General features: G+C 44.3%; 1 protein-coding gene across 1 annotated transcript in view; it reads right to left on the bottom strand.

Annotated features, from left to right (window-relative positions):
* The window catches only part of LOC141750571 (uncharacterized), a 33717-nt gene continuing 11323 nt past the window's right edge, over nt 1-22394 (bottom strand). Inside the window, exons 2-7 of the mRNA XM_074605924.1 lie at nt 15529-16523; nt 9211-9262; nt 9008-9110; nt 7582-7745; nt 3378-3623; nt 1-2731 (exon numbers count right to left, since the gene is read on the bottom strand). Of these exons, the coding sequence (XP_074462025.1) occupies nt 1994-2731; nt 3378-3623; nt 7582-7745; nt 9008-9110; nt 9211-9262; nt 15529-16523 (2298 nt within the window). The 3' untranslated portion in view covers nt 1-1993. The remainder of the gene's footprint in view (nt 2732-3377; nt 3624-7581; nt 7746-9007; nt 9111-9210; nt 9263-15528; nt 16524-22394) is intronic.

Genomic DNA, 22394 nt, shown 5'->3' with positions numbered 1-22394 from the left:
GAAATGCATAGTTAAACACGCTTTTATTGAGAAAGCCACCTTTTCCAGCCCTTCAAATGTAGCTATTGTCAATAACTGAACAAGAGTACTTTTCAAAAGTAGATTTTAGTACTTCAGTCTTTAGAAATGTGGTAGGTAACAGAACATTGATATGAATTTAGTGCAGTGGGAGCTGTTATTAGAGTACTGAAGTTTTCTAAATATTTTCTTAAATCATAAATATATTAATTCTTCCCTTTGAATCATGTAGCATTAATTTAAAAAAAAAAACAAAACACCCACACAAAAAAAAACCCCACCAAACCAAACCCAACAACAAGAGCAAAAAACCCCAACAACAAAAAAAAGCCCAACTCGGAGCCAGACTTTTGTGCTTCAAAACTGCTCGACGCAGTCTGGTAATAACGAATGCGGAGACTTGTTTGCTGTTTGTGTTTGAGTCAACTGCTGAAGGGCATCTATGGTTTTGCTTCCCCTGCTACAACATGCGAGGCTTCTGTGTCTGCCTAGCCACGTAAACACACGCGCCAAATATAAGGCAAAACCTACAATCCTGTGTTGCCTCTCAGACATTAATGAGTGGCAAATGAAAGCTGTAATAGCAGGTGATATCATAAATAATTCAGTTAAATATTTCAGGAATCAGAGTTAAATGCCTTCACAGAGAAGGATTAAGATAACTCGATGCACACTGTAGCTGATACAGGGGAGGATTTGTACGGAAGATTTCTTTCTGACACCTGTTTTATGACATACTATTGCTTCAGAACAATGTGCCGTGTCGGCTGCAAAATACAGCTTCGTAGGGATTTTCTTTCATTTAAGAAAGCAAAATAACGCTGAGTTTTGGGCTGAATACGCAGAGTCTTGCAAAGATAGGACAATATCACCAGGAGGCAATTAAAATACTGATGGGGTTATTAAAGGCAGTAGGACTAGCAGGCTTCCCTTTGGTTCAGTGTTCCATTGAATGCCCTGGATTTGTAATCAGGGAGGCACAGCCACTTAGTATTTCATTGCTAAAGAACGTGAGCCCTCAACGTTTGCCCCACTTAATTTTGTCTTTTAAGTCTTGCCTGCTAAAGGAAGGGAAGTAGCTCTCTAGTCAGTGTGCGTTACCAGCAATAAATAGCTGGTGGATATAGGATCAGAGCAGCTGCAAATATCCAAGTGTCGGATGCTGGAGACTATTCCTAGTATTTCAGTGTTTTTGTACACATGCTCCTGTTGCCATGAGGAGTCACTTAAAAATGTAGTGGACTGAGGTGTTTTAAGCCTATGGAGATCTAGCAAAGATAAAGCTACACCAGACTTTTCTAGAACGAGCATCCAGTATTGGGTTGCTCAGCTTGTCTGTACGCTTCTCTAAAGAGCTAGCATATGAGATAATCGTGCTCTTTAATAGTAGAGATGCTAATGCTTGGCAAACTTTGTGCTAGAGCGTGGAAGTTATGAAATGCTTAAGTTTACAAAACTGTACGCAAACATGCATGATTGAATTCTTACCCTTGGCTTGGCAAGGCTTGGATTGTCCAGGCATACCTACAAAGAGAATTTAACTCCTAGCTCCCAACAGAAAGGCTCCAGCGATACCACAGTGACAGAGGACTGTCAGATACAGGACGTTTCAGATACCAACCACAATGTAACCATCTCGGATGACTTTCATTCAAAAGGTTTTCTGCAGTCTGAAGTACCTTTTCAGAGGATATAAAGTACCTTTTCAGAGGATACCTTTTCTTATATAAACCACATCAAAATTCCATGCAGAAGAAGAGAGGTGAAGTTAGTGAGCGTAAGGGAAGATGGCATTTGTGCTGTGCTATGGTATGTGTAGTCGTAATCCCAATCCCAACAAGTGGGAAGCAAAGACCACTCTTAAAGTTGCATCCACCTATGACCGCCACGCTCAGCTACTTGGCACAGCTCCCACTCCGATCACCGTTGCCTCTGTTTTTGTGAGCCGATGGATGTTTCAGTCTTTCTGAGGGCGTTACTGGACTGAAGCTTGGCAGAGCGTAGGAGCAGCTAGGGTATCACAGTTCTGTGCGGTCTCAGCAGTATTAGCATCTACCACTGAGGAGCTTTGCTGGTCCCTGGAAGAGCTGGGGGCCTTCCCATGACCTTTGTATAAACCAGGGGATTTTGCCCAAAGGGGCAGATTTGACGTGAAGGCGGCAGAGCTGTTCCCCTCAACAGTCAGGGCCACCGGCTGTTTATCTGGCACAGCCGGAGCGTACACAGCATTTTGCTCTGACAGATGATCTCCACATTGACTGAGATGCTCTGCTTGGACCAGAGGTTGCTGATCATCTCCTTCTTCAGAAATAACAAAAACTGGTTTGTTTTTGTCTGTTTCTACCATAAGCTCCTTTGTTTTCGACCCATTAACCAAGCTGATTTTCAGTGGGTTGGAGCTCTCTAGAGGATTTTTGGGGCTTTGGCTGTTAACTGGAGATGCTGCCCCTAGATGTCTTGAGGGATCCAAGGACTTCACGTGTTTGCTGTCAGGGGAATTGGCTAAAAATCCAAAATAAGGATTCCCAAACCTGGATTTCTTCAAATTGCAGGAGCTTAGCTTCCGCTGCCTTTGTGCCGACAGAGTGAGGGGGTAGGAGGCATTACTGGCAGATGAGTCAGAGTACACGGTCTCTGATGCTCCCTCTATCTCGGTGGCTGAGATTACCTTTCTGGTTGGGACACCTTGGGATCTCGCAGCTGGAGGAAAACCCTGCAAAAAATAACAATAAATTAGTAGAGATGCTGTGAAAAGCAGCTGTCGTGAGAAACTTTCATCCCAAGAGAACTAAAAGCTAAAATTCCTTGTTATGTTAGAGGTGAGATGCATTTTTTTTGCAAAACACTATGTTATTACCATAAAAAAAAAAAAGAAGAAACATCCTCTATTATCTTTGTAACAAGCTGTTGGTTTGATGATTACAGTCAGTGAGACCTAGATATCCCTCCCACACCTACAGATTCCTCACCATGCAATAGTAATACGTCAACTGAAATAAATTTAAGGCATAACCAGCAAAAAAAAGGTACATGTCGGAATGTTCAATGATCTCATCTCATTGCTCATCTCATCAATGATCTCAACCTAGTCTGAAGGCATTTTTTAAATGTTTTTCTGGACCAGAGATCATTTCTTAACCAGGTGTCAACTGCTAGGAAACGCAGCTTCTTCAGGAAAGCCTGAATGAATTACAACAGAGCTGGGTAAAAGAGTTTCCCCCGCACCAAGCAAGATGGACTGAAATGTCTATCACGTTTGCAGGTTGGCAACCACGGGGAAACGTGTCCCATGGGTGAGCAGCCGGGGGCACCGGGGCACGGACCCGCCCGCCACGTCCTCCCCTCCTTGCAAGACTTACGCTGTTGTCAACCAGTTTCGTGAACGGGCTGTTGGTGGTCCAGCTGCACCATTTTTTCTGCAGCTGTGGTATGGGGGCCAGGAAGTCGTGGAAAGTGCGGGCGCTCCACGTGCGCTGCCTGGGACAGTGGGTGTCCAGCTGGGCGTTCCCCTTCTCCGCAGCGTCTGCCCCTGCAGCCGGGTGGGTGGAAGTCAGCCAGTCAGACACAGAGGCTGGGCTTGTGACACTTCTTTTTAGGTTTTTGTCCTGGAAAAGAGTAAATAGAGATCGTTTATAGCCTCTTTCGTTGAAAGGTTTTTAAAACACTTTAAAAATACGCTGTTGGTGCAAGTGACTGATTTCTTCAGTGGTCCTTTTCTCAGGCCAGGACACTGGAGTGCGGCTGCTCCTCGTTGCTCCTCCAGCGTGCTGCCTGCAGGTCGCTGGCGTCCCCGGAGGGTGGTGTTACCTGGCTTCCCCAGTTTCAGGTTTTGCACTGAATTGGGAAATTTCAGTTGCATAAGAAACAAAAATCCTACTGCCCTCACTAACCAAACACCTCAAATACCTACAGCTTTATTTTACTGGAGGTATCTGACAGAACACAGTAGCAAACTTCACTATAAAGCATAGTAATTTGGTAATATGGTAAAACGTAATTCTTCCGCGCTGCTTGGCTCTTGGAAGGCTCCAGATGTGTCTGTCTGGGGAAACAAAACTTCAGCGGGGATGGGGCCCACTGAAAGAAATCCAGAAGCAAGCAATGAAAGAATCAGAAATCTCAAAAACGTATAATTCGGAAGGGAAGACTGAAGTAAGCGGTGCTCTTTATCTTATGTTAGGGAAGAATTAAGAGAAAAACAAAAAGAAAGTGAATAATCTGTTCGTGGTGTCTATGGTGAATAGAACAAGAGGCACAAGGCACAGATTGGAGCCAAGGAGATTTTCATTTCACATAAGAAATGCTTTTCAGCAGGAAAACATGCTTTAGCAGTAGAACCAGATATCCAGACAGGTGTAAAATTGGCATCATCGGAAGGTGAGACCACATTAAACCATTGTCACCCACTGTGTGTATAAGCAGAGTTGATGTGACATGGGAATGAGCTGTAGATGACTTCTAAAGATCTCTTCCGTATGTACTTTATATGTGTTGATGTTGCATTTAAAATCACAATTTTTGTCTTAATATTGATGTGGGTTTAGGACCAGAGAAGTTAGAATCCCTGACTGTCCTATGAATCTCCTTTTATTCTTACTAATACATCACCTGTTATTTACATAAGCCTCCTATTCCACAACTCTAGATGTATTTTTAATTTTCAGCTGTGCGGATATGGCTGTCATGAGAAGAATGCAAAATCCACATTCCCAAAGTTTACATAGTCTTTAATGAGGGTCTGAAATAAATCCCACACTGCCCTGGATTTAAAAGTCCTGAGAAACCAGAAACTTGTCATTTGATATTTCTCTTAAACGGAATCTCTCAAGTTTCTGCAAATCAAAGAAACTATTTAGTTAAAATGTCATAATGGAAACGGATGGGCAGAGAGACAAGAAATTAGCTACTGCAGCAGAAAAAAAAAACCTCAGTAGGAAGCTGGGAGAGGCTCCAGGCTCTGGAAAAGTTTGTCTCAATATTAAACGCTTAGTCTCAGATTTGATTAAAATAATAATCTTTATTTATAAATTTATAATCCAGCTGTCTTCTCCTGAGAAGCCTCTTCAGCCTGCCTTAGGATTTATTATTCTAATGTTATTATAATTACCTCCAAACTGGTGTAAAAGCTAGCCACTAGTTTTGAGACAGATATACTGGAAGTAACTATGAAGGTGAATAATGTATTTTCCACATTTTTAAAAAAAAGTTGTAGCAAAAAATGTTTCTTAAACCTCCACGGTAATGCTCTTTACTCAAACCTTTGCATCTGAAACTTGTCATGTCTGACTAGAAGTCAGAGGTCAGAGTTACAAGTTAGCCAAAGGTGAGATGGTGACTGAAACCAAATGAGACTTAGAACTCCGCAGCCCTCCTGGAGCGCACCTCAGAAGCCATCTGAAAGCCATCCTGCCCCCGTTTCCTCCCGCTGGTCCATGCACAGAGACGTGTGTTTGCTCTCCCAGCTCTTGCCTCCTGACAGGGCACCGATTTCTTCAAAAGGGTTGTAAAAGCTAAAAAGCAGAAGCCATTTTATCCCTGGCTCCTGCCCAGCAGAGCTGAGACTCACGCCTACTGGGGGGCACAAGGCCACCATTTCTCAGTAAAAAGATCCAGGTAATTTTTTTAATGAAAGCTCCTTACAGCTTGCTTTGCCCAGTCCAGCATTTTGGGTGAGGTGAGTCTGGCGGCGTTATTTACTGTACTGCAAAGGCTCAGGATTTCACGTGGCTTTTCACACAAGGATAACTTCTCGGCTCCTGCCAAGGAGGCGGCTGCGCTCCAGTGGGTCGCTTGTCCGCCCTGCCTAGTGCTGGGCCACAAAAGCAGCGCTCCGTACCCGCTGCGGGCCTCCCAGGCTAAGGCAGGAGCTGGCCCGCCAGCAGCATTTTACACCCTAAAAATACACATTCAGAAGCGAAACTGCAAACGTGGTTGTATTTCTAACACCCAGTAACTCAAGTGGCCTGGAGAGGCGCCGTTTGAGTGCAGGTTTGTAATTGGCCTCCTGTGCCCAATTTCCACCCTCCTTGAGGAGAATAGACTTCAGCTGGGGGGAAAGACCCCGGTACTTTTAAAAGGTCTGTTTCCCCTTCCTGGGTAGGTTTTCTGCTCCTTAAGGGATTTGGTTGAGAGTTCTGACTGTCTTGTATGCAGCGTGGACATCATTGAGAAGGAGGCGCTACCTGAGCTAATAATGTGGTAAATCACTTTAATTCTTTGGGTTACCTTCACTTAGAACTGTTTTCACACTAAGTATTTTATTTATGTATATAAAAAAAATCTCCTCTGATAGGTTTCTTGTAGAAGGGATGGAAGGATAGAAATGTTTTTCTTTAAGTGTATTTGTTCATTCTGACTGGAGTGGAGAAAAAAGGAAGGGAAATGGGTTTCCCTCCTGTCTAGAAGCTGTTTTTGTATGTGATTGCCACCAGGTGAAGCTCTCTCCACTGGAAAGAAGGACCAAGGAGTGCAGGTGTTCAAGGGTGCCCAGTTTGGGGACCAGCAGCTCTCTTTGTCCTGCTCCTCAAAAGGTGATGTGTTTGGGCAGGGGAATGCATCAGAGCTGCTCTCCCTTTCCCTTTTTCTGTTAATCAGTGTGGCCAACTGGAGGAAAAGCTTAGCATGTGTCTTACACCGGTGTAGGAAAATCCTGACCAGCCTGGCCTCCTGGCTAATTTCCTAATCAAGCGCAGAGATAAAAACTGCTTTTTTTTTTTTTGTAAACCATGATGGAAGCATTACACGGACTGCCCTGGGACATGTGAGTTCCTTGTGCTGGTTGTTTCCCCTCTCGTGGGGAAGAAGAGAGAGGGCACTGGAGAGGAGAACGTTGACTTGGGGAAGGCTTTAATATCGACTTGTAACGGATGTGCTGTGTCAGTCACTGGTAGTGTTGAAGAGATGGCAGCCAGACCTGAGACTTCTGAGCTGTCATCTGTTTCTAAACAAATAACTGATGGGGAGTGCAGGGAAAGAGCTAAAATAAATGAGAACTTATTGAACTGATCCAGGTTTCTCTGTGTGTATCTGAAAGGACCCCAGTGCTTTCACTTGAAGAGCTTGATTTTTTTGGAGCATACACTGTTAATTTTCACCAGCCTGACGAGAGGGTTAAATAGCTTTCTGCCAAGCTGAGGAGGTGTGTGACTTCCCTGACCACTTGGTAGTGGCGGGCAGGAGCAGGTCTGATTCCCAGGTCCTTCCAAGGGAGAGATTGTTACAAATGATGTTTTCAATGGAACATCATCTTTGCCAATTACTATCTTTCTGAGGGCTTGGTCCTACCACCTGCTGATAGACCTCTGCATTATCGCCTTTCAGATCCAAGGTAGACTTCTGCACTTGCTCTTCTCAAAGCTGGGAAGACACTGGCTCAGGGGATCACGGCCCAGACCATTTGATGGCAGCTCAGCTTGAGGCCTAGGAGAACTGCCTGGCTCAGTCCCTGCCCTTCTTGCAAAGTGGGCAGTAAGCATACGTGGACAGATGTGACACATGCTGCCCAAGAGGGGCATCCCGTAGCTCGCTGGGCTTCTAGAGATGCCAAAGAGCATTCATTCCTACCTGTATTCTGTAGGTGGTAAAGCTCAGCCCACTGGCTCCAGGCCCAGCAGAAATAATAAACACTTCATCGCTCCCAGTCTCGGTGGTCACTGCAGATGTGGAGGAGGGGACGTCTGGGTCAGTGTCCTGAGGAGACCGTTCTGTGCTGCCTCCACAGGAAGTGACTAAGAAAAGAAGAAAATTGATAAAGGCTGCCTGCAAGTGTCCAAAACATCTGTTCCCAACTCCTCCATAACAAACCCTCCTCCCTCTCTCCCCAGACAAACTAGAGCAGGCTCTGGCTGTCACACCAGCCAGAACAAAACTCAAGCCAATAGTTTGCTCTCCTGAAACTGCAAGCTCTTAAAAACAAAACAAAAGGGGAAGGGAGGAGCACCCTTGGGTCTGCTTTCTAATAAAGACAGACCCAAACTGAAATCACTCATACTAAATGCGCAGCGATGTGCTTCGGATCAGAAACTTGCAGACTTGCGCGACTCATTCTTTATTTGTTTTTACTCACCCCTGTCAATATTGGGAGCTGTGCTTTTTGCTTGAACCCTAGCAATGCTACTCCCACAGGCAGCCTTGCACTCCAGGGACCGCTGCAGGGCTGTGTGTGTGCATGTGTCCCCAAGGCCTGTCCATCTGGTCCAGGTCAGGAGGTCTCCTATCCTTATCCACAATCTCCTCAATGGCTTTTCCAAAGAAGGAGATGTGGAAACTGTCATGGTTGGGAGCGCAGAACTAGCTTTTCAGGAAGATATCCTTTTGAGAGTTGTGTGTAATGGCTGATGGTTTAGTGGGAAACTGATGGTGTATAGCAACACAACATGAAGTACCTCCCTGTTGGCCTTCACCAACCAAAAGGGGCAATGGTACAATTCATGTGTTGTGACTCAAAACTGCAGCAGGTGACCTTATCTGCAGCTTGGCTGGGGGGGCTCTTGTTCTCAAAACACACTGTGAAGCAAACATCCTTTAAAGCAGTCTCATCTATAAAGCTCTATAGAAAAAGTTAGCTGCAGGAGTCAAAGTTGCCCAAAGCCAATGTAAGCATTGTAAAACCCATCCTTTCTGGACAAGGTTAGGCACAGGGCAGGTGAAATTCTTCCACAACTTATGGATCTTTACAAGTTGTCTGTAGCAGCCTGAACCAGGCACACTTGCTCTGCTAACCCAGTGTCTCTGCAATGCCATGTGCTGTGACGGCTCTCGTTGGCAGCGTCCTGGAGCCGTGCTTGTGCCTGCTCCTTGCCAGAGGAATTACCCTACCAGCGAGGGGGGAGAGCAGCAAGGGATAGTTCCCACAACAAAGGCTTTCTGCTGTGAAATGGCTCTCCAGCTGTGCATGGGCGAGACAGCAAGGAGGACTGCAAGGAAGAAACGATCTGATTAACTGGCCCTAGGGTGCCCTGACCTGCTCCTGCTGCTGCCCCGCGCTTACCCGCCTGCTCCCGGCTGACAGAGTGGTTGTTGTTTTCATTCTCCCGACTTGGCACCACCAGCTGGAGCTCATTGATATCGACAGCGGAGTTCTGGATCCCGTTCTACAACTCAGAACATGCCCCAGTAAACATCGTCAGATAAACAGTGCAAGAGCCAACATGAAAGAGAGAAACAGAAATTGCTGAAGCCATTAGCACTAACCTCCTGGTCACTGCATGCGTTGGATGAGCTCCTTTTGGGGCACGTTCTCTGCCTGAAAAGGAGAGACAGCAACAACAACAACAAGCCCACGAGTGAGTTAAAGATCTACAGAAGGGAAGGTCTCAGCTGTGTTTGTCCTGCAAGGAGGGGGATCCAGCAGGTTGTGGGCTCTCCTGCCTACAGGAGCATCCAAAACACTTGCCAAGACTCAGGGCAACAAGGCCTGTAGGCCAGGGGAGAAAAAGATAGGCTCATCTGGTGGAAAGAAGAGAAGGACCTGTCGCTTTCTTCCCATGATCACTGCAAAAGCAGGAACAGAGTTCAGACTTCTGCCCAGGCTCCCCCCCACCGGCTGCTCTTGCATGTCTGTAACTAAATACTGGGACCAAAACTGTGCCTTTGGTCTGGGCAGTGAGAGCCTTATCCTGTTATGCAGGACATTTCATCTGCACAGCCGATACTGTGCGCTGGATTATATTTAGCGAGCAGAGAGCATCAGATGTTGGTCATTGGTATGAACATCTTATTAACAGAAAGCGCTCTGGCAGATGATTACTGGGTAACTGTGCCTGTTGGCTGAAGGGAAACAAAAGCATCTTCTTAACCATTTTTTTCACATTTTTTTACTAAAACTGACTCTATGAAACAACTAGTGTTGTTTACTTTTGGATGAATAAGACAAAGATGTCACAAAGAAAGGCTGGCAGTAATACGCTTGATAATGACTGAAGCAAGTGTGTTTCATCTTCGTGTACAGCAGTTCTTCACGGGGCACCGCAGAAACTCATGGGAGCATTAAGGCACTGACCAGATAGGATGGGCCCCATGTTACTCTTTTCCCTACTGTCTGTGCTGTTGGCTGGCATTTTTCTTCTTGTTGGAGGCGTTGGTTTGTTTTAAGGCATTTAATCTCCTCCATACAAGTTTTTTTTTTCGGTAGTGATGTGTTGAAGCCAAGATTTCAAGTCTCCAGTCACCATTTCGTGACTGTTTATTTTTAAGAATGGGGACTGAGAGGCCACCTGATGAGGCTGGCTGGAAGCCGACATCTGCTCTGTCTCGGGCATGGTGGGTTTCATTCCTTCACCATATCATTGGATCTCTTGAAAAACGCTTATTGACTGACAACTGAATTGAGGGGAGGAAAAAAAACCCCATGGTGCACCCCCAGCGCCGTTCCTAGTGAATACAGAGAAGACTACAGAAAAAGGAGAGAGCAAGTTGGCACTTGAGAATTTAATCCAGAAGAGGTCCAGATGGATAACTGTTACCCCAGGAGGCACAATGGCATTGGCCACTGCTTGAGTTTCTCTGAGGAACTTGGGGCTAAAGCAGGGAAAGCTCTTCCTTAATGTACTGGTTCTGGGAGGGGGAGTAGGGGGAGGCCTCCCAAGCAGGAGTGGTGTTGCCTTAGGAGGAAGATCAAGCCAAGTAGGAAATACTTCAGAGTGGAAAACGTGTATGTAAATATTCCCCCACACACCAGAGCTCTTATTGGGCACCATTATTCAAAATAATGGATGAGCATTGTGGTCAAGGCGTTCAGGTAGACGGTGGGAGAATGATGTGCAATTCCCTGCTTTCCCCACATTGCATTTGGGGTTTTTTTAATCTCTTCCCCTCCTCCCAGCTCTTTCTTGCCAAAACCCATGACAAAAATTCAATCCACTCTGATACATTCCTATGAAATATTCTTGTTTCAAATAACTGGCATGCTACAAGAGAATTTGTTAAAATATTCTCACCCAGGGATTAAGGAACATGAAGGAAATCTTCTCCTTTAAGAAAACAAAACTTAGCACATACTTCTTCCTCGCTGAACACCAGGCATCAGCAACCCAGACTTGTTAGTTATCTGGATGGTCTCACTTTTGGGTTTGTTACTTGAACTTTTAGCATGACTTAACAAACAAAATATTTGAGTTCTCAGAAACACAAATAAAAATGTGTTCCTCGGATTCTTGTATACAGCTATCCCTCTTATAAGGTATTCATATTCTCTGGGACAAAGCTGAAAAGATGAAATATCCATTTGAAAAGTCCCAGCAACTGACAGTTATGATAAACTAGGATGGACAGGACAAGTTCTGCATTAAGGAACTGAAGTACCTTACATTCATTTGGCTCTTCTCCTTGCCATTCTTTGTAAATGTTGTGCCCTATGATGTTTAGCAGGCGCCATCACTACCTTGAAATCCAGGCTGAAGTTTGGCAGAATGAACCAGAGGGAGAGTAGAGTAAGGTGCCCCCAGCAAATACAGGTTTTCTGTGCCAATATGGTACAATAAGGGGAAATAAGTCCCGAGGTTTAAATTAGGGTTAAAAAATGGTAACTGGCTGCAATGTCCCATTTTAACTTTCTCCCCTCATCAGGCTTTGGGTACTGGGTGTCTGATTCCCACTGAGCAATTTGATTTACTGTTAAAAACCAACACACATAAACATTAAGAGTTTCTAGATTTGGCCAACAATTTTTTTTTTCTTCTGTTTGGAGTTACTGCCACAGTGCCTGGAGAGCTGTGTTTGTTTGCAGGACTTTCTTTATCTTATTCTCCAGTTGAACCACATCTCCTGTGGCATGCTGCAGTGCCTTGCCAACAAGGAGACCAGTGATTTAGATTAGCGCACAGCTCGTGGATATAAAACAGTCAATGTACCAGTTCCCATCATTTAAAAGAAGTTGTAATTAAAAAAAAAAAAATAATGCTGAAAACTTTTCAAGTAAATGAAAAAAATCAAGTCTGTTGGAAGCTTTATGAAGATTGTCCTGTGCTCCCCAGCAGGCAGCTCCAGCCAGGTCCAGGTCTCTAAACCAGCCTGATGTGTAGAGGGAGAGAAATGGAGGACACAGCTACAAACAGGGGGAGGGATTTCTGGGTTGTGCCCAACACGATGATGGCAGAGGAAACGTCTGGTTTTAGCCCAGCAGTGACGGGGATTCTCTAGGAGGGCACTGTGTGAGGAAGGAGAAGTCTCATCCCCAGGTGACGCTGGGGCTGCGGGCAGGGACTGGCAGGGCAGCATGGAGAGAGATAGCAGCACGCGATGACTTGCTGGAATAGCTGTCCATGTAGGGGGTGTAATTGGAAACAGGTCATTGGCAGGCTGTGCAGTCGTAAAATGCAGTTGCAGTCCGTGTGTTGCAACCATTGAGCAAAAGTCTGACTGCATTGGACAGGATTAAAATTAAATAAGGTGGACATGCCTGTTGTTCTTGGGGCTTGGGAAAGAAAATAAAAAATACCCCATTACTTGAGCCAGGCCTCATGGCCAAAAGTAATTAGAATTATTGGCCAACTAACAACTGAAGCTTTCATTCCCTCCCCAAACAGCAAACAAAAGCTGCAGTGTGGCAGAGACTTGGAGTTTCCCCAGAGAGCTCTGCCCTGGCTGAATGCAATGAGCCCCAGCAGACACTGCTGACGACTTGGTGCATTGGCGTGGCAGCGGGTGCCAAGCCCATCCTGGGCCATTTCTACCCCTGGCAAGGCAGAGCCTGCTACTTTTAGCTGAGCAAGAGCAGCAGATAGAAATCAGGGCCGGGGGTGGGGGGGAAATACAGCTAAACGTACTACCAGAAGAACAAGTAAAGTACGAAGAGAAAAGAAAGTGGATGGCGAGTTTATGAGGCCAAGAGCTCGAAGGTTGCTGTTGGCACCCTTTGCAATGGCATGCTCCAGCCAGGGTGAGTGTTGTCATGCCTCGGAGAGCCGGTCGCATTTCTGAGCATGCTGTGTTACTAAAGCATCTTCATTTCTCCCCCCAGCCCACCCCTTGCAGTCCTGATGTTTTCTGCAGTGAGGACAGGCTGTGGCTAATACACATTTGACACCTGATTTCAAGCCCTTATTTAGGGCAAAAAGCATGAAATAAAGTTTTGTGGGCTCAAACTAAAAAGTTTGGATGTGCCTAATGCAATCTTATTCTGAGCTGCATTAAAACTCCACAGCAGGGAAGTGTAGGCAAGCTCCAACCGGGGCCAGACCAATATCCTCGACGCAGTCAGTGCAGTAAAGAGGGGAAAAAAGACTCTCCCAACGCAACACAAGCAAGGTTACTCAGCGCAGGTCATGGCATTGCTTCCACATGTATCGGATCTCCCTTAAATGCTTTAAGTCTGACAAGAAATAAAGTATTGTCATCAAGACCTCCCTGGAATAGCATGCAGGGAATATAGGCAGCTGGGATAGTAAATGGCCTTTCAAGAGGCTAAAGGACTGGGGATAATCTCTCTTTATATAGAGTCAATAGCTGACTGAGGTATGTCTTTTTTTTTTTTAAAAAAAAAAAACAAAAAAACAAAAAAACAGTAGTACAGCAATGAAAAGGCTTAAACACCAGTGTTAAAAGAAGTGAGTCTAATCCTGGTCCTGCGCCACAGGACCCTGGTAGGATGTATCTGCAGTGACCAGAACATACAAACATTCGTATGTGGGGGGTGGTGGGGGGGAATGCATTCAGTTTGTCTCCGTTGGTCATCAACAGCAGAATATTACTTTGTTCTAAAAACATCTGCCAAGGAAAAAGCCAAATTGTGCATGTGAGCAACATGGCCTGACTTTATAAACAGGCTATGCAGAGTAAACTTCAGCCAGTGAAATCTCAGATTGCCGGTGTAATTTTTGGGTTGAATAATACTCTACTTCATGGATAGTTACAGTGAAATTAAATAGGGGTAACGGAGCAAGCGCAGCGTACTCAACATGTGTATGAGCCCAGGCTGCTGCCACAGCGAAGGGAGTGTGTGTGTTTGTCTCTTTTGAAGATTGGCAATGGTATAAAAATAAAGTATTTGGTATCTGGAAGACATTTTACACCAGACGTTTTCCTTTAGAGCTAGCAAAAAGTTGTGGTCTAAATTAGTGTTCTGCAAGCTTTTTAAAAAGGAAAAAGGTTAGTTAGATGTAACACATGCAAGTTTAACTCTTAACTATGAAAAGCTCAGACCCTGAAAGCAGGAATTTCTATATACAGCAGGAGGGATTATATTTAAGCTTCACCACCTTGCCCGCATTCTCTTATACCCAGTAAGAGAATATATTTTGTATTTATCCAGCAAGAGCTAGAAACGCAGCCTCCAAAAGGACAAGGAAAACAAAGCTCCTCTATCAAACCAGCCTCGCTGACTGTGAACGGCCGGGCAATCCTGAGACCTTCTGGGTTGGAGGATGCACAATAGATGAGGCAGGGGATGAAGGAAGAGAGAAGACAGAGCAGTTGCACGCTGCCACTGGGAAATGGATGCTGTTACCAACACCCAGCCACCACAGTGGAGCCCTGCAAGGGACAGTATTTGTTTCAGTTTACCTGATGTTTTCGTTAAAGTCAAAACATCTGAAAAATACTGTTTGTTTTGACAAAAACCTGGGGAGCCTGGGCTCTGTTTTGAATTTGTTGGAAGGCGGGAACAAAAAAAAATCACTGTTTCTACACAAATGTTTTCACTAGGGAGTTAGTAAGAAAAATGCAAACATATGCTGGGGGTGGAGAAGCTTTCTCCTGATAGATATAGATAGATGAAACGGATAAAACAAATGCAATTAACTGCAGAGGTATGCTTCTGTCACTGGCTAGTTTTAGCCATTTAACTAGTTAGCATCAGGACCTGGAGATCAGCCACACAGCGTGACCAGCAGCACACTTGACTGTGCCATTTTGGATGACAACTGGGGATGGTCACAGGTACCACAGCATGGCTCTCGGCTCTTCCCTAGCAGTCAAAGGGATGTGCAGGCGACTGCTTAAAACATCACGTGCATTGGAATTAAAATGTCTGCATAGTCTCCTGGATAAAACATGCTACTGACTGGAAAATATTATTTAATCTTAATTCTAAGTGGTAATACTCTTGTTCTTATTTACTTTTCTGCAGAGCTTCGTGATGGTTAGAGTCAGACTGTGGTATTGCTGTGAAAAGACGCAGTGGCTGTCAGCTCAGCCTGCTCGGGAAACGTGGGGAAGGATGATCTTTCTGTTCTGCATTTGTCCATTGGCCAGTTAGTGTCCCAAAACTGAGATTCAAAGGCACCACTGCCATTGAAACAAAATAACGTCCAAGAAAGTCCTCACCCTTCAGGTATTTCCGCAGGGAAAAGACAACAGATTGGAGGCACAGGAGCTGTATAACTAGGAAAGAAAACTGACGAGCCTAGGGCAGGAGTAGTGACTGGCAGTGATCTCCTCTCTATCCACACACTTTACTACATTTAAAGGACAGCAAGCATTAGCAGAGGAAAGGAAACATAATTTTGTTTTCTGGTCTTTTTCCTGTATGGATAACATCAGACACTTCAAAGGCTCAGATATGCATCATCTTACCTGCAAGCTATGCAGAGAGCAGAGAGCAAAGCGAGTACAAAGAAGGCGATGCCTGTTACGATTGCCAGTATCATCATGTTTTCCTTTCTCTCCTGCCTCACAGCATCTACAGTGCCAGGGTCAGTGATGTTCTTGTATTCGAAGAGCATTGCAAAGCCTCGGCCCCGGTCTGTGGTGGTGATCAGTTCCATGATAACCTCAACCATTTCCAGAGATGAACCAAAGACCATGGTCTTGTTTAAAGGTGAATTTGGTCCACAGAAGCGGGAGGAAAATGTGATGAGATCGGAAACGTATAATACATCATGTGGACAGACATCCACTGCTGACTGTGGGCTGGAGGAGATTTCCACAGGCAATACTGTTGTGGGAAGAGTCCAGCTCTCTACCGTAACTTCTTCTCTCTCACTAGCAGCTAGGTGGGCAAGCAAGATTTTCCCTTTCAAATCTTCTTCTGTTTCCAGGCCACTGGTATTTTGCCTCCGCATTGTGGCACTACCAGCCACAGGGAATGGCAGCTCTTCTGGTTGAGCCTTGATAATCACTTTGGGTTCCTTCATCTGCTTCGACTGGTTTTCTTCAGATGCTTGTTTGGCTTCATCTTTTTTTGAGACAGCTCCTGGAAGTTCATCCAGGTGACTAGCAAGGTCCTTTGACTGATCTCCTGTGCTGCTCAGATTCTGAGTCACCTTTGACATCCAGGTTTGGAGAGAGGGTTTTGTAGTATGGAGAGCAAAGTCCAGGTTTTCTTCAAGAGAAGGCATGTCCTTATTTCCTGCTTTAGCAGGGGCTGAAAAGCCATCCCAGGGGGTTGGAGTTTCACTAGAGCTCTCAAAAATGTCAAAGTCAAAAATTTCCAAGATAAGATGGGTTCTCATGGGAATGAAAAATTGCCAAACGCAGTGTGTCCCCGGGTAGTAGTTGTTTGGAAAACCCGGTGATAAAATCAGGCCTCTTTCCATTGATTCCACCACTGCACCACAGGAATAATATACCTGGGAAACAAAACAGATAAGCTTACAACTTGACAGAGATGATATACAGGGTGCAGCCTGCTAGACCTAGTGAAGGTCCTACTTGTTTCTTGCCCTTCAAGGACTGGTATAAGATAACCTCAAAAAGGGGGAATTCATTAAGCTTGTTCAAGTCTATCTTGTACTTTCCCATTTGGAGCATTAATCTAGTATGTCTAACATGGACAGCCAGTCTTAGAGGCTATGGAAGTGTATATGGAACAATCAACCTCCACAAAAATATAACCCTGATGAGTAATGCATATAATTATCACTTTCTACTACTGATCATAGTAGTATCCATTCGTGTTGCTGACTAACGTGCAACTTTTTGACCATACAAGTGTGTTGTCCTAAACAGTTGGTTGTGTGATTAAAATCTTCAGAAGTTAAAGAAAAACTGTGTCACCACAGCATCTTGAACTCTGTGTTACTTTCATTACAAAAACCTTTTAATGTAAAAAGAACCCCAACCTTGCATTGATGATTACCCATGATCCATCCACCCAACTCATCTGTTTCAAAGACATTTGGTCTTATTTACTTCAATAGGCAGTAAAATCTAGGTGGATTTCATTGGGTAAATTGCCTCTTCTTCAAATGTAAAGCCTCTCAAAATAGCGACAGCAGATATCAGCTCTCGCTAGTAAACTAGCAATCAACATGCACTTTACATAACCCAGCGAGAGTCCCGTGTGAAATTTGCTATTTCTTCTTTCTCCATAAATAGCCTGCAGAATCCAAAGAGGAAGGAAGTCCATAAATGGTGGCACCAGCTACCATGCTGCTGCTTCTCTAAAGGTACATGACTCTGTTTTCACACATTGTATTTACAACTACCATCTCCCAAAGACTGTCGGAGCTTTTTCTCAAGATTTTTTTTCCACAAATTTGGAGAGCACTGCACCCTGTCTGCACCTTGGGCAATTTTTTTCAAAAAGGAGGAAAAATAAGTCAGAAGTACTTAAGGTCACAAGCTCTGTCTAGAGGCATGCGTTTACAAGCATTAATTGGAAAAGAAAGGGAATGCTTTGGGTTTGGTGGCGGGGGTGGGGGGTGTTGGAAATGATTAGTCGTCTTGGTCTGTTATCTATTTAAACACAAAGGAAGCTTGGCAGTAGAACAAACAAAGCTTATGAAGTCCATATAAAGCCACAAAGATCAAAATACTACAGACCTTTCTTTTCCTCCTAGTCCCTCCCCTTGGCTCATATTGAAATGGAAAGGAAAAAAAAAAAAAAAGCAATGCCAAATGTTAGAAACCTTTAAATAAAAACAAAAAGCCAGACCTGTTCTGCAAGGCATGAACTTTGTTTTCCAGCAGGTGCTTTTTGTATTCGGAGTGATTTCGGGGTGGATGGCAGGGTGGCAATAGAAAAGGACGAAAACAGCAGCGTGGGTGGAAATTGTATTCAACTTGAAATCCAATCTTTGACTTTTAGAAGTGTCATTTAAATTAAAGCTTATGTTAATTACAGTGGAATAAACTACAGGCTTTTCATTTAAGGCACCTGGGCTGGACTGTGCCTTGAAGTCTCAAGTGGAAAAGAAACCACATTCATGTGTCAAAAATATATTATTCTCTGTCTGATGCCTTAGGAGTCCCACAGCGTGTAACACCAAAATAGGTTAATAGAAATTCACTGATCTTTTCTCTAGGAGGTAAAATTCAGGGGTTTAGTCTGAATTAGCTAATTAATGGTAAAAATCCAGGTGAAAACAGGAAAACTTTACACCGCTTTAAGAAGCTATAGATCCTAACATTTACATCCATTTGCTAATTCACATCAGAATTACAGACACATTTGTCATCACTTGGATTTTACTGAAAACTAGCTGGTTTCCAGTGAATATGCTCCTCTTCCCTCAGGGAGAGGATTGCTCCTACACTTGGAAGAAGCAAAAGCGGCTTTCTATGGCTTCCCTCCATCCCAGAATATCAGTGCAGACTTGCCTTTGTCCCATGCTCCTCTCTTGAGCTCGCATTTCAATAAGATATTTTCATAGCAAAAACCAGCAAATAATGCCTAACTTTTCAATTCAACTAAAAAATGTATCCAGTTTTGGAGCCAGAAAGTGCACCAGATCTGTTGCTATTGCAGCGTGGTGCTCCTGGATGTGGGAGGATTACAGATTGGCCCAAACCTCCTTAAATTAGCAATGATTGAGGGTTGAGATTTTATTTTGAGGAATATGTGAACTGATCTAGTTGCCTTCTTTCAGACCCCGAGAAGGCGCCTGGAGGCGTTCACCGTCCCCCCTCTACTACCAGAAGACTTTGTTAACACCCGAAAGCAGCAGCCATCAGCTCAGTGCATCTTGTGGGATTAATCACCAAAGTGCTGAATGGGTAAGTGCATCCCCCCCATAAATCCCTCGCCCCCGCTCCCCGGATAGGCTCCCTTTCCTGCCCGCATTTTCACTTGAATCTGGCATCATTTGGAGAGAAACATCTTGCAGACTCTGTGCCCGTCCAAGGAGTCTCGGATTCAAACTCAAATGCCTCCTGTTCCCCTGCGAGCCATGTTGGTGGCAATATCTAGCTGCATCCCAACAGGTACCCTGCATCCCTGAACCCAGGCCAGGGGGGATTTGTGCCATGTGTGCATTCCAGAAATATGGCTGAAAGGTCACGGCGGTGGGGGAGTTGTTCATTTATTACGGCTTGGGAGCCTGAAAAGATTCAAGACTTGCTCTGAGACCAGGAAAAAAAAATCCACAAGGGACAGGAAATACAAGACAGATCCAAGGGAGGGGAAAAAGGATTTCTGATGAATTTATAATCCACAACTGAATGACTGACAAAGCTGTTCAGTTCATTTGAATCGTCCATTACGAAGGCTGAGCTTCATGAATTAGACACAGATGTTCCCTTCTGCAGCAAGTTATAGACTCAAGGGCTTTTGACAGAGGCATGCAAAAAATCTGGCACATTTTTAATCTTTGCAAATGATAGGTTGTTGGGTTTTTTTAAAAACAACACTTGATGTATGCCCACACCAATTAGGTCAATTATGAGTAGGGAGAACCAGATTACCAGTCTTGTTCATCTGCTTTTCAGTACTTCCCGCTCTGGCGAGGAGTCTCAAATGTTTAAAACCAGTTGTGTTGAGCTGAACCTCCAGCCCGCTCTGGTCAGGCGTATCCTACCTGCCCTCTGAATTAGGATAACCGGGGAACGGCATTTAGTAGGCTGCAGAGAAGGAGAAACTCAAATCCCAGCTATTGCTTCCTGGGCAGAAATACAATGGTTGGATATTTCAGAACACAACAAGATGTTGCATTTCCCCTTTTCACAGTACACAACCCACTCAGAAGCTTAAATCTATGCCCATTACTAAACCTGCCCTATGGTCACGCATGCGCTTACCTCCTCCTGTGCTGACATTTGGACTCTCTAGAAACGAGCAGTAAATGTTGGCATCAGCTTCGAGCTACTTAAAAAACACACATGTAAGGAGTTATAAGGCCTCTGCACCAGGAAACATGGGAGTAAGGAGTACGGGACAGGACCTCGCGCTAGTCCCTCATAGGTTTTGCTGAAGCCCAAAAAGGTGAAGTAGTGATAAATTTTCTTCATTTGTGTTAATGCTAGCTGCAAGTAACTGCTGTTTGCAGCATCCTGGAGGACGCAGTCCTGCTTGCATCCCATGCACAATCCCAAAGGCTGTTTATTTTTAAAGTGTGTTTATTTCAAAGAAGAGGAAGGAGGACATCCTGTCTTGATGTTTGTCATTCCTCTGTGAGCACAATCTCAGATTCTCTGGCTTGGGGCCTGCCCAGTGTAGTTTGTTTTCTTTTATAACATACTCACCCAAGAAATATCAAGTTTTCTTTGTGCGTACCCAGCGTCAGAGTGAAAGCCTCAGCAGAGGAAACTGGAGACACACAGCAGAGCCACTAAATTTCCAAGACATCCTTGGGGGCCAAGCCACTCACTTAAGAGAGATACGCAACTGCAGGCTTGCAAGGAATTGATGTGCGAAGATCATAACCCACTTTGCCCTTGTTCATGCCTTATGCACATCTCAGATTCTGTGCATTCCTCGCCTGTATTTCCAGTTTCAGGCAGATTTAAAAATGTCACTTCCACTTCTTTTCAGAAATGACAGAGAAGGAATAATCCACTATATTTCAAATGGACTGAATATTTAAGAGGTGCTGCATTTATTAGTCTTTTCAGGAACAGACATGTATTATCTCCTTATCCAAGTTAAAGGGCTTTTTGGTCTTTGCTTGAAGACTGTACTAGAAAGATTTAAAACTAGAGTAATGAGGCAAGGTGAGGACAGAAGCTATTTATGCAGACTTTAGGCCCTTAAAAAAAAAATCACTCTGAAGTCAAAACACTTGGTGATGATCCTGTGTTTTGACTGAAAGTTTCTTTTATGTTTTGTCCCTTCCTGTAAAAAAAAAACAAACCCCACTGTATAAATGATCCTTTACTGATTATTTGTTTATTTATTTATTTTTAAGAGTAGGAAAGAGAGATCCCCTCCTCAGGTAGATTTTTTGCTTAATTTAAAACACAAAATCCACTGCAGCTGCCTGGTGCCAGACCAGGACTGCAGGCAGTATATGGCAGTTCTGTAGTAGCCTTATCTCGTCAGCTTAGAGCTGATTCAGCAGCAACCAGAGAGATACGCAACTAGTTTCTGGACAGAGATGGATGCAGTCTTAGAATCCAAGATTGTTCAGTCTGGATGGCTAAATTTAGCCACCTGAGCTCACCATAGTATCAGTGGGGTGAAAATCCAGCAAGCTTTATTTAGGATCCCTCACCCCTCCAAAATTAAAAACATCTTATGTGCACACATGCGCGCACATGTGCGTTTCTTTCAAAGGGCTGGCAATGCTTGAGACTACCTCACCAGCTCCTTCACGTTTTATTCTGCCCCAGGGACCCCTTTAAAACTCTGGCTCCACCAACGTCTCTGCAATTGCTCAAAACATGCAGGGTGAGGTATGGTATCCCGGCTACTTCCCCCTTCTCCCCTCCAAACACAGGAGGTTCGTTCCGAGTTAAAGATCACTCGGACTCACTAGGACATTTGAACAGAGCCAACCACCGGGGATGAAATATGAAGTGGCCCAAACTTTCAGCCAGAGCAGAAAGAAAATTCTAAACCTAGGGTTTTAAAAAGAAAAGGAGAAGGGCAAAGGGAAAGTGGCCATTCCGCACTCCCAGCTTAAGGGGGGAAAACCAAAATATAGACAAGACTTTACTTGCTGACGTGGCTGGAACTAGCTGCAAAGCTACCAGAAATACAATTCTTGTGGTTCCCAGTGAAAGTCCCAAGTTCTTCTTTCACAGTATTTCCAAGTTAGGGAAGTCTGAGCTTTTTGGATGCTCGTCAAATACAGGATCTGAGGAAAGACTATCCCAAGAGTAAGATATAAAACTCCAGTGTGTTAGTTTAAGAAGTGACCACATTTACTTCACTAGCTGACTGATCTAGAGATCAAAGCTGGTAGGACTTTTTCCAAGTGGAGGACAAAGTTAATCAGAGACTTTATAAAATTAGCGCTCTACTTAATTTTGCATTTTCAGCTCTTCTTTGCATGCAAGGTTTATTTTCTTTCATTAGTGTGAACTAGATACAGCAGCAGCACATATAACCTATTTTTCCACCTGGCAGCATAAGAATTCCTGGAAGTGCCTTGGAATCACCGTTTCCCCCTCTGCCAAATTGTCTTTGTTGTTTAAAGCATGAGACAACAGCAAAAGGAGACTCTCTTGTCCTGTTTTAGGACATCTCTTCAAGTATCTCTGGATGCTTGGAAATAACAGAGCTGGCAGAAGTAGATCAGGAATATAACAAAATTTATTAGTTATTAGGAGGGAGTTGTCCC

The sequence above is a fragment of the Larus michahellis genome, chromosome 13 (assembly GCF_964199755.1).
Source record: "Larus michahellis chromosome 13, bLarMic1.1, whole genome shotgun sequence".
NCBI classification, from domain to species: Eukaryota; Metazoa; Chordata; class Aves; order Charadriiformes; family Laridae; genus Larus; species Larus michahellis.
This window is presented reverse-complemented; position numbering and strand designations above follow the sequence as displayed.